Raw genomic sequence first — 12,802 nt, 5'->3', positions numbered from 1 at the left:
TTTTCACCGTTGTTTCAATTTAAGTCCCACCTCACTACACAATGTGACTTCTCATTCTGTCACAAGTTAATCGTTACAGTAACACCACTGATTAGTTGCAAATGTGTTAAGTGTGTTAAGCAAGTAACACCAGGGAGTTAGAGTTGGGTTTTTTTCAGGCCAGGTGCTAAAAAGAAGATTCTCCGGGATCCCAAAAAATAGTGTTTTTCTACCTCTTGTGAACTGGTCCCCATTTCACACATATAGTTTATAAGAAACACTTTATTTTTCCCATGTTAGTAAGTCTATAGCCCTTTGACATAACATACTAATCTAAATACAGTATAAATGAATGATACCAAAAAAAGTGCCCCCATTTTTTAATCATACAACTACTATCCAACATTAAACCTCAAGAAGGTCCATTTGTATTTTGTTTTGGAATAAATAAACTGGAAGTGATTTGACATCTTCTCGTCATAAGATCACTTAGTGGATGCAGGATTAAGGCAGGTAAAATGATCTCCTCATTTTATCCTCATTTTGGTTAGCTTCTCACAATGTGGCATTTACCGAATGCCAAAAGTACATTTCTAGCGTGGTTATGATGGTACATCCGATACTTTCGCTGGTGACCCATGGAATGCGTTGGTTTGGTTCTGTCAGTAAGGGCTTTTAATTCTAAACAAACATAAAGAGCTTAAATGGATGATAATATAGTAGCCATCTCAAGCTTCACTGAGATGTTGTCAGCTCGTTGTTTGTTCCCTGTCAAGTTCTCGTGCTTAGAGACACATGTACCATGTGACATCTACTTATGACCCCTTGACATGTGTCACCACCTAAGTGGGTCATGCTATCCCGTTATACTATATGTGCTTTTAAAAGACCACAAATGGATTTAGTTACATCAATTAATAATAGTTTTAATCCATGCTCTGTCTCAAACACCAAATCGGTGTTTGATTTTCATAGGTTAAATGGAATAAATCATTGCTGGGTTTTATCCATTAAATGGGCATTTTCACAAATTTAAAATTTTGATTTTTGACTATCGTGTGAGTGTTAAATTTGGGTTTTGGTTGGTTGAAGGACAAATGTTAAGTTTCAAATGTTAAGTTTCGGTTTTGAACCTTAAAGAAATGATTTCCCAAATCCCAAATTTGGATTATGGACTTTCATCACAATGTTTCCGCAAATTTAGCTTTCAGACTTTTGAGGGACAGTTTTCAAAATGTTAATTTGGGGGTTTAGATCTTGTAAGAATATGTGAAGTTTGGGTTTTGGACTTCTGAAGCAAAGTGACTTAAACGTTAAGTTGTTTTCATATCTTCAGGGGACAATTTTAGCAAAGTTAAGTTTGGCCTTTGGACCTTTCAGGAACAGTTTCTGAAATGCTAAGTTTGGGTCTGAAGCCTTTTAAGAATGGTTTCCTAAATGCTAAATTGAGAGTTTGGACCATTGAGGCACATTCCTCTAAGTGTGATGTTTTGGTTTTGGACTTCCATGGGGCAGTTATAGTTTTAAATTTGGGGTCAGTTTTCTAAGTTATCCTCACAATACCAAGACAAACATGATTTTATTTATTTTTTTACACCTGGATAAATGTTTCAAAGGTAACATGTGCAGTTTATCAGTGGTACTTGGATGCATATGAATCATAATAATTATAATTATATAATGTTCACCCTGAATATATGATCTACCATGTATATAAGAGGAAGGGCTGAAGCCAAACCATCAATGAGCTACATCTTGCTCGAACCAGATTAAACAGATGCCATGGACAAGCTTACGCAAGAGAAGCATGAGTCAGTAGGCCTATCATTGGATTTATATGGGTCAAGAGTATGTGATAATGACGTACTATACTCACTTTGACCCATCTTGAGTAGCTTTTACTTATGCAGACAGGCATTGCTCTAATTATTGCAGCACTGATTGACATCATTCATCCGTCACGCAGTGTCATTAACTTATTTTTCACCCTTTCTTCGCTCTCATTTTTCTTTCCTCCTCAGTTTTTCTTCACGGCGCTGTTTTACTCTGAAAACTGGCACCCAGTTGGCATTCTTTTCATATTTACTCACAGTGAAAGGTGAAACAGAGGCGTGATGAAACTAAACCATTTAAAATGTAGTAAAAAGATTGTTGGCAGTTATATCGATGATTAATTGAGCGGTCTGAGTGGGATAATTATTATTCCATAAAATGCTGGCCTGTAAGTTACTTTGGTGGTGAGAGTGATTATTTAGTATAAAGCAGGCAGCAGAAACAGCAGTTAATATAACTGTAAAGTTTTGAGCAGTTTCTATCAAGTCAAGTCGGTCGATTATAGTTAAAATTGAAAAGACAAGCCATATAAAATAAAAAAAAATAAAAATTAACAAACCCTTGGGTCTTCAATATAAACGGACTTTATAACTTAGAGGTAGACTCTGCAGTTTTGAAACTTATAGCAAGATTTGAACGGAGCCTCACTTCTCTTCTCCATTCAATCTTGCATGTTTGCCCAAGGGCACACCGGCACACCAAGACAGCTACTTTGCTACCATGACTTATTCATGCCAAACGTGAAATGTGATAGGTTTTATGTTATTGTCTTTTTTAAATGTAAATTTCACCCTTTCGTCACCCTTTAAATATATACTATGTCCAATTAGTGTCATTGATGTACGAATATCTAGAATAATAAATAATAAAAGTGCAGCAAATATGAATACAACTCATATGCTGAATTTGTCTGAATTTGAAAAGGTTAAACCTGCGAAAGAGAAACAGCACAGGAATGCATTTTAGGAAAGTCTTTTGTATGCTCACGTTTATTGCTACAGAAAGGTCAAATCACTCATTCATGGAGTTCTTTTCCGTCCTTTCTCGAACTTCTCTTCTTACTTTATGGCTTGCCAGCCAGATTAGCCCTGTGTTTACAAGTTGGCGCTTGTGTTATAAACTCAAACTAAGCTGCCCTTTGCATGTGTGTAGAAATAGTTGGAAATCTAACCTTTTCAGAGCTTTTCAACTGTTTTGATAGCTCCCACCTTTCCATCATCGCCACAAGCTCTGGAAAATAGCTGCCACCCTTGCTATATGCCTAAAAAAAAAACATCAGCTTGGTTGCAAACTATTACCATACAGTTTTATATGTACATATTTTTTAAGATATACTCACAGTTACTCCTTAAAATTATTCAGAACCACGCCACATTTGTTTGAAATGTTTTACAAATTTTCCAAGTATTTCATATTCTGTATAGGTAAAGAAAAAAACCAACGGACCTTTCTTGTAGAACCTTGGTTTATACTAACTCTGTCCATTTCCATCTCCCTGCCAGGTGAAGTGTTGAGCTTGTTGGATGATCTCCTCTCGGGTTTGGGTTCTTCCTGTGTTGTGCCCGGTAAAAGGAGTGGCGAACATCCCCACACGCTGCTTTATTCCGTTGTTTTCAAGTGCCTGGAGCCTGACAGTCTCTACAAGTAAGTTGGATGCTGTTTATCAAGTTTTCCTGGAAAAACTGTTTTTTTGTCTTCTTTTTTTATTTTTAACATTTGGTCATTTTCAACCTAGACGGTTTTGTTCATGAGCAGACATTGTTCACTTTTTTGGGGGGGTAAAAACCTTGGAAGTATGTACCGGTACATAACTGTAGTATGTCATTGGACAAAGTAGCAAGGTGATTTTGACAAGGCCTTGGCTATACTACAATCAAATTGTAATGTTGAACGAGTCCAAATTTTAGAACAAACCTGGAAGGTGTTTATGATGTTCCTCTATCATAAGCCAAGAATTTTTGTACAACCTTTGCTTCCAGTTTCAAAAATGTTACGAGCCTCTGAAGCTCAAAGAAAAACATCTTCATCCAAGCTTGGTAAACCTGAACAATATGGAGTTTTGAAAGTGAACTGGCACCTGTTTTGATTCCTGAAAAAAATGGACATAGGATCATTATACAAAGCTCTGGTGCAATAATACAAAAATAGAAAAGTGCTGCTAGAAAACGTGCAGATATTTGGTAATGAAAACTGACAGTGAAGATCTTCAGCAACTTTTTTGGCAGGTTTCAAGTTTACCGAAGCAAAACATCTGAGGCCTCAGTTTGACTCTCCGAGGTAGTAATAAATAGAAGGGTTGAACCATTTCTTATTGCTGTCTGGGCAATATTTCATCAGATCCTTACAAACCATTGGGTTCCTCTGACTTGGGCAGGCAAGCTATACAGTAAACTCCAAAAACAACAACCGTGCTTGAGCATCATACTGTGAACTGCACTAGATATCACAACAAGAAACATAATCAGCTTTGTGGTAATATTCAATATTCTGCAATGATGTGCAAGGAGTAACAAAGATAGGGGTGTCTCGGAAATAATAGCGGAATCTGCCAAGATTCCAAGAAATTAACCTCTAAGGCTTCTCCTTAAATTTGATAAAAGAGGCAACGTGGTAACAATGTGATTAGCCATGTGAGTGACTTAAAACTAATCTTGGCTGTACCTAGCCCAGTAAGGGGAAGCTCAGCTCCGCCTCAGACACACCATCCAATCATCGTGCAGAAATTGAGCGTTCGGGTCAGCCCACAGCCCCATAGAACTTCAGACACATATAATAATAATAATCTCTTAATATATTGTAAGAGGACATTGGTGGTAGTGCTCTAGAGTGGTATAGATTCTATTTGGCTGGCAAGACTTTTTGTGTTAGCCTAGGTCCCGCTCGGCCCTCTGGCGTATGGTATTCCACAGGGGTCTCTTTTGGGGCCCTTGCTGTTTTCATTTTATTTGCTGCCCCTTGGTTGTATCCTACTAAAACATGGTATTTCCTTCTACTGTTATGCAGATGATGTGCCGCTCATCAAAATGCATGTGTTCTCCTTAAGACAACTGTTGTCCAACAAGTGCTGTTTTTGTTTTGCACCTTTGTCCCAATGTATTTTGAGGGAGAAGCAAACCAACAGGCTTTAGCTTTTCTACCCTATAATAGACAAGCCCACATAATGTTGTGGCTATCACTGGAAGAATTGATTGCTCTATTTTGAGAAGCTCACCTTTGCCCCTTAAACACAAAAAAAAAAAAAAAAACGGTCCATGATTTAAATCAGTAGGAATGATGACATCTAGACAGTATGTATGTACACAGCCATTGATAATCAAAACATGACATCAAAGCGATACAGTTTGCTAAGAAAATTAATCAATTACAAAATCCTAACTTCATAGCAATTATTCTACCAAAACAGATATTTGTCTAAACACATACATTTGTCACAGCTTTTCATTTAACAACACAATTCTAACAACATTTTTGCTTCACAATGATGGCTTTATCAGTAGATAGGAATATTTGAGGAATGAGCTTTGATTTAAATCTTAAGAAATCTACTTACATGGACTTAAAAAAAATGAGGCTAATTTCAAACTTTATCTTTGTTTATGCATTCTTCACAGCGTTGTTTTGGACAGATAAGGGCCGAATTTACGTAGAAATTACGTCTGAGGCCACATGTGTTTGCAGCCAAACACACTACTCAGTAAGTAGCCAGATAAAATTTTCAGTGGAATTTCAGACTTGATCATTACTGACGCTGCTATATGGCAGCAGCCTTTCTCTTGCAAATAAGACAAGCTCCTGTTTGAAAAGGCCTGCTTGCTAAAAACTCATGCAGTAAATTGCACAACATAGTGATAATGTTTTGGAGGCTTAGTAGATGTTGAGATGCTCAACTAAAGTGCATCATTTCTCCCTACAGGTTAACTCTTTACTCATGTAGGTCATTCTTAGGAGAGACTCAATTGAACACAGGAGGATTGAAACCTGAACCTCAGCAGTCACTCAGTTTGGAACACTGAAAGTAATTACCAGCAGCAAAATTATGTTCAACCCACAGTTTCTGAATACATTTTCTAAATTTAGTCAATTCCAATATATATGGAGGTCTAATCCTTCTCCGTTAACAATGACGATGAACACAAGACTGCAGTTCGAAGAACTCATTATTTGCTCCGCTGTTTTCGCAACTAAGATGGCCTCTTGAATCATGAATCATTCATACCCCCCAAAAATGTGTCATTGATTGATGGGTTTGTACCTCCCGTTTGTTTTTGACCGTGTGCATTGTTGGACAATGTCCTCATCTCCTGCAAACTGCCCAACATCTTCCTGATTACTCCTCAGCTGCTTCTAATTGTCTACAAAAGTGAGTCTCCAGACCAGACAGTCCATTTGTTGAAATTCCTTTACCACCCCATCCATCTTATTGTTGGCCTGTGTGAACCGTCTCCTGTCCTTTTTGCTTCCTCGCCCTATTGATGTACCCCTGGAGGAGATTATTATTCAAATAAATTCTTATTTTCCCTGCTTTTGATTGGTAGGACATGTATATGCAAATGATTTAACAGCATATACTGTAATTGAGGGGACCGCATTAGATATTCCGTGCCAGTTGTTGCGCAAGACCTCTCCACCCCCCAAAGAAAAGGTTGATAGTTAGTTCTTAAATGACCCATACAACCTTTCCAAAGAATGACTCATGAGCATTTGGGGGATAGAGTGTATTATATGTTGTCTACGCTCTCTCGTTTTCTCTCTCTCTCTCTCTCTGCTCGGCAGTACATCAACTCTCTTTCATTTCCTCCATGCCTCCTCTTTCTTTTCTTTCCAGTGTCTTCTTCCCCATCCAAAATGTAATAAGCGGATGGCCACGTGAAAAGTTAGCAGGTATTGCCCATGGATTGCAGCATTGAGTCAGATTCCGAGCGGAGGCCCCGTTGGCTTGCCAAAGCGGTTGAAGAAACCAACTGGCTGCAACTATCTGCTCAATACATTTTCAACTGTTGATTTTTAAGATGCTGTCACTGTTATTTTGGGCCGCGACGCTGCTGCTGATCTGCAAGATTTGAGGATTTCCAAGCACTCAGATATTCTAAGCTGCCACAAATTCTTGCGGCGGCGAGAAACAATTCTACGCAGCTCGGATTGATTTGTGGGCTAGCTCCACTGATGTGCGTCCAAACTGCTGATGTCATGGAAAAGGCGTCCGTCCCCCTTCTGCCCTGGCGTCCACCCGCATGCCAAAAATACTGCCCTAATTGATCCTCTCTCGCTCGCTGTCACTTTGTGCCAGGCATCCTCTCCTGTTGGGCTTTGTTGTCCTGTCATCTCTTGTTCGGACATATCTTGTATGTCTCGTTAGATTATGAGAAAACTGCTCACTTTAATGGCAATGGAGTTCATTTACACGCTAATCCGACATTTGCCTGCCTTGTCGCTTGCTGAGCTTTCACCTAACTGTGGCACAAGGACACAACCAGCCAGATGCCAGAACCTTCTGTGTGTCTGGGGTCTTCATCAGTTCGCAGAGATCCAATGTGTGTGTTTGTTTGTATATATGTGTGTGTTAGGTTAATTGAATTACTATGCAGGTTTATTGGGACCAAAGTGTTTGACACAGCAAGTGTGTGTGAGTGTGTTAATTAAAATGACGCGTGTGACAATGTGTGTTTGCGTGTGATTTTATTATTATACCTGTGTGGTCTAACAGGTTTGTTGGACCAAGGTGTTTGTCGTGGCATCTTAAGGTCATACTCGTGTGTGTCTGTGTGTGTGTGTGTGTGTGTGTGTGTGTGTGTGTGTGTGTGTTAGGTAAATTGAATGACTTGTACCTGTGGGGCCTGTGTGGAACCAAAGTGTTGCACCAGACAAACTTGCCTCTTTAAAAGTGTGTGCGCGTGGACGTGCGTGTTCCTGACTTTGCTCTTTTTCAAGGACACATTTGGCACTAAAGAGCAGCTAGTTTGCAGGAGAGCTTGTTAAATCGGGGACAAAGGCCAAGTCCGCTGTTAGTGAGGAAACGGCTGCCCTTTGGGGTCAAGGTCAGGGTTTATTTTTAGTCGCCTGTGATTATGTTTACGTCTTTGATAACATACACCCTGAAAAAGTGAAAGAAAAAAGAAAACTCAAGTGAGGGTGGGTGGCCACGGTGGTTTGTATGCGTCTTGCCAATTTTCATACTTGATGTTTGACATTCTCGTGGCAGGCCAGACCACGATTTGGCTTCTTTGTGCTCCCAGGCGATCTTTATCATCATCGGACACCCTGTTTATTCGACCCCCTGTGACGCCTCTCAATGCGTCTTAAGAATGAAACCCAAACTCGCTGCCAAAAAAAAGTTCCTTTTCAGTGATACGCGAATGAAGCTCAAAAATGTTTCCCCTCCATTTGCACATAATATGTTAATGTCTTTGCACAATGAGCAGTTATCCCACTCTTGTCTCAAACCAACAAACAAAAACATCTATACAGACAAGTCCCCGGAGAGGCTTTAAAGTCCTGGCAGAAACTATTTTATAACTGCACATAACAACCTTGTAATTGCCGTTGGGGTAGACTGAAGCCAACTTTTAAAACGCAGCTATGAAATGTTGGCAAACATAGACGCTGAGTTGCCTTGATAAAATGTCTCCCTTTGTTATAATAGAGTAAAATAGAATAGGCCTTCATGTTGTAGGTTTACATGACCAGCAGCAATGTTTGTGACAACTATTTAATAATTTCAGTAGTGGATCAAAGTCTTACATGACAATCTTACATTTTGTTATAATTATTGGTCCTCCTCATAAAGACCACGATCCATTCCCTCGAGTTAAGGATAAAGAAATCTCCAGTAAACTAGAGTTCCCCTTCCATTAGGGCGGGTATAGAGCCTCCATGATACATTTACGTTACACGGAATTTGTATTTCTAGGTCAGCCTTTTAGTTGACCATCTTCCTGAAGATGAGTCAACTCAGCAAGCAAAATAAAATAGAATAAAATAAACACTGCGTGCAGTTGGGAATAAAACTAATCAGCAGTGGAATGACTGCGAGACATGGATTAAAAAAAACAAAAAAACACCAGGGCTTTGATAATGTTGTCTGTTTGGAAAAAGACGATCCTTCTAATTTCCTCGTGTCATTGTGTATCCATCTGCATGTAATACGGTGGCCATATGACTTAAACAGTCTCACAAGCTGACATTGTTTTTGCTGGGCAAAGGAGCCACCAAAGCCCATGCAAACTTGTGTGAGGTTCTTGGGGGAATACCACATTCACAAGATCAGACAAACTATGTGAGCAATGCCCAAACAGGTCGTGTTACAACCAAAACAAGCAGCTCTTGGATCGTGCCTCAGTAGACATAATTTAAAACATCGCAAATGGGTTTCGGAAGAAATGCTATAAAAACAGTCCAATTCTTAAGTTTTCTGAATTTGTGCATGAGGCATGGTTAATACTTGGAATTTGGGCTCGGTTCTTCTGTCTCATTGTGTTTTTGCGGGAGTCTGAATTGTTTTCATAGTGGCAATTCTATAAAGGAACACTAATCGAATAAAAATGTTGAAACATTTTATATTTATAAATTAATTTATTCCTTCAAAACATTCACTGCTGTGCTTGTGGATGTTTTCCCATGAATTTTGTTTCACAAAATAAATATGACTAAAGTTTTCTTACAAAATCAAACTTTTATGTGATGTCTTTTTGTATTTACATAACAACCCCCCCACCCCCACTCTAAAAATCACTTTGTAGCACCAGCAAAGTGTGAAAAGATATCCCGACACCAGTTTTACCGATTGGCACTAAAAACATTTTTGAAAAAAAATAAATAAATACACCTCCATCAGAAACAAGCATCTTGAGCGTGCTGATATTTGATGATCATTTGAGGAATATTTACTACTTTTATTATAATTATTAATAATATTATTAGTAGTAGTAGTATTTTATTATTGTTATTATTACAGAACAATGACTGAAAACAAGCAACTTTGCTCGATTGAGGTATGTCTACATTTGTTTGACATATACTTTTGTTCCCCATCCTGTTCTAAAAAAATGAAGTAACATACTGTACATCCCATATTCTAAAATATGTATCGTATTAGCACAAAGCTTATGTTTCTGCCACAATTGTTATTATGTATCATCAGCTACTACATGTTAAAATTCAGTAACCCCTCCAAATGTACAGCTTTTTGCACACAGATCATTTTTTACCAAATATTGAACCGCAACTATGAGCCCAACGGTCTGAAAATATAAGTTGCCCTGCCCAGTCAGCCGCGGGATAAACTAGCAGACATTCAGTAACAGTTTCCATGGGAGGATCTGCGCAGGTGCTTTCACTTATACCGGTTGTTGGACTTTGCGGCCAGACTGAGGTTTGGCATGGCCGCGCTTGGATATAAGATATTACGAGGTGACACAGGTGCAACAAAACAAATGGAAACTTCAGGGAGTTTTTATTTAACTGTGGTTCTTTCCCCACAGAAAGTCTAATAAAACTAAAAAAAAACTTAATACAATATATTGATAGTCTTTGTGGTTTTGATTGGAAATAACCACAAAGATTCTCCATGGTTATGCTAGTACACATGAGTGAATGAACATTGCTGTCTAAAGGCATGCAAATTCTCCATGGCCCGTTTCTTCCCATACTTCCTTTTTTCATTTGCCATGGCACAGCTTGACATTTGCAAAAGGCCATTTAAAGGTGAGGTGCGCTGTGCCTCTGATCTCCGACCATCTCAAACTGTTCCCCATGCCATACGACCAGGGGCCGAAAATCTGTCATTGAGCCCTCCCAAAAATCTTAGCAATGTTTGACATTTCCAGAGGGACCTTTGGAACATTGTTCAACTCTTTGGATCCTCTGAAAAGAAATCATTACACAGTGGGAAAGAGAAGTTTGGATGATATTTTGAATTTTGGGTGAAAAATATGTCCCAAAAGCTTCATGTTGGAAGTGATTAGATTGTTGGATGGTCAAACATCTTTTTGACTTTGAAGCAACCCACATCATCAGAGCATGGGATTGCTCATTGTACCGCAGTAGACTTCATTTCAACTAAGACGTACACTGCGACCTTTGTTTGCGTGCTAGTCACAGAATGTTTCACTGCCACAAGGTTTTAGATTATCCTTTGAAAGTATTACGTCAATTTATTGTCAGATTTTATTTTTAATTATATTGATCAATTCATATACTGCATATGTTCGAAAAGTTTTGCCTATGCAAATGTTTATTAATTTTTTTGCTTTACTGTTGGGTTAACATAGGCTAGTGACATACTATGACACAATTACCGTATTTTCCGGACTATAAGGCGCACCTAAAAACCCAAAATTTTCTCAAAGGCCGACAGTGCGCCTTATAGTCCGGTGCGCCTTATATATGAACCAAATTCCTAGATTTAAACTGGCCCGAAGCATTGTGTCATGAAATCAATCATAAGTGGCCCGCTGAAGACTATGAATCAAAAAGACTATGGATCATTATTTTGTGATTATAAAGTAATTTGTTCTGTCTGAAGTTTAAATAAAAAAGATAAAATGGAGAATGATTTGATTTGGATTAAAAATCTGACATGATGCATTAATGGTGCGCCTTATAGTCCGGTGCGCCTTATATAAGGACAAAGTTTTAAAATAGGCCATTCATTGAAGGTGCGCCTTATAGTTCGGTGCGCCTTATAGTCCGGAAAATACTGTAGTTAACAAAAACAGAATAACTTAAAGGTCGGGAAAAAATAAAGACGTTTACACTGAGACTTTCTTTAGGTCAAATGTTTGCTTTTTGAGTCTTAGCAGCGATTGTAGCACAGTATCATTTTACAATAACATATATTTGTTGTTTCCAGGTTCACCCTCTATGCAGTGGACAGCCGGGGTAGTCATTCTGACTCCAGCTACGTCTCTGTACGGACGTCCTGCCCGATGGTTGACGATAGCCGAGCTGAAGGTACAGGCATTCTCAGAATTGTCTTTGTGGGATTTCTTGGTATGCAGTGAGCACAACAGAAGAAAAATAGCAAAAAACTACTCAGATGATACAATCAAGCAATTATCTAATTACAGTTTCTCAAATGCCGGGTGGTTTTGTTTTTCTTCGTTCTGTAATTTATGCTAATAAATCATATGAAGTTGGTCTGCTGCTCTGGAGGAAGCACATCTGAAGGACATAAACTAACAAACTTGTTTTCCCTGTCATTGCACTGAGTTAAATGACCTTAGTGTTGAACTGCAAAGTTGAAAAAAAAGATGATGAATTTTACCCAAACAACTTTGAGGGGAGAAAAAAAACAAAGGAAATCTTGACCCAACCAGACCTCAAAAATTCAGAATAGTAAACTGCGATTTTTGAAAACAACCTCCTCAATGCCTTTTTTTGAACGCTTCAACGCTTGCATGCGTGTCTCCTCACAACAAATGTGTTTTTTCCTCTTGGTTTTCAAGAGATCGCAGACAAGGTGTACAACTTATACAACGGCTACACCAGCGGCAAGGAGCAGCAGCTGGCATACAATACATTGATGGAAATTCCTCCTCCACTGCTCTACCGAGTCCAGCACCACTACAATTCCCTATATGAGAAGTTTGGTGACTTTGTGTGGCGCAGCGAAGATGAGCTGGGCCCCAGGTGAGAAGATTTGGCATTGCGGGGTATGCTTGAAACAGGGCCTACTTTGACGCCAGAGAACTCTAATAGTTTCCTCGTCTTGATGTTTTTGTGACATTATTTTGCTTAGTCATCCAACATCAGTGTTATCGAGCTGATATTTGTCTAATTAACAGTCACTTAGTTTTGCTAACCAGGTTGAAAATAGTTTACCTGTTTGTTCAACACATAGTGTCTTCTTTTTTTTAATCATTATTTTGTTATTTATTTTATGAATGCTATATTAGCAAGCCCGCCTCACAGTGCAGAGGTCACAGGTTCAATTCCAGCTCTGGCCTTCCTATGTGGAGTTTGCCTGCGTAATTCTCCTCCAGGTACTCCGGTT

The 12,802-nt window shown here is 38.8% G+C and overlaps 1 protein-coding gene across 2 annotated transcripts in view; it reads left to right on the top strand.

The window, feature by feature from the left end:
• Positions 1-12,802, top strand: part of LOC125979904 (astrotactin-2) — a 150,406-nt gene that overhangs the window by 134,152 nt on the left and 3,452 nt on the right. For both annotated transcript variants that reach the window (XM_049738757.2, XM_049738755.2), the window contains exons 20-22: positions 3,315-3,456; positions 11,660-11,760; positions 12,255-12,438. In XM_049738757.2, the coding sequence (XP_049594714.1) occupies positions 3,315-3,456; positions 11,660-11,760; positions 12,255-12,438 (427 nt within the window). The remainder of the gene's footprint in view (positions 1-3,314; positions 3,457-11,659; positions 11,761-12,254; positions 12,439-12,802) is intronic.

Source organism: Syngnathus scovelli, chromosome 13, assembly GCF_024217435.2.
Source record: "Syngnathus scovelli strain Florida chromosome 13, RoL_Ssco_1.2, whole genome shotgun sequence".
NCBI classification, from domain to species: Eukaryota; Metazoa; Chordata; class Actinopteri; order Syngnathiformes; family Syngnathidae; genus Syngnathus; species Syngnathus scovelli.
The sequence above is the reverse complement of the archived record's forward strand: the minus strand, read 5'-3'. Positions and strand labels throughout refer to the sequence as shown.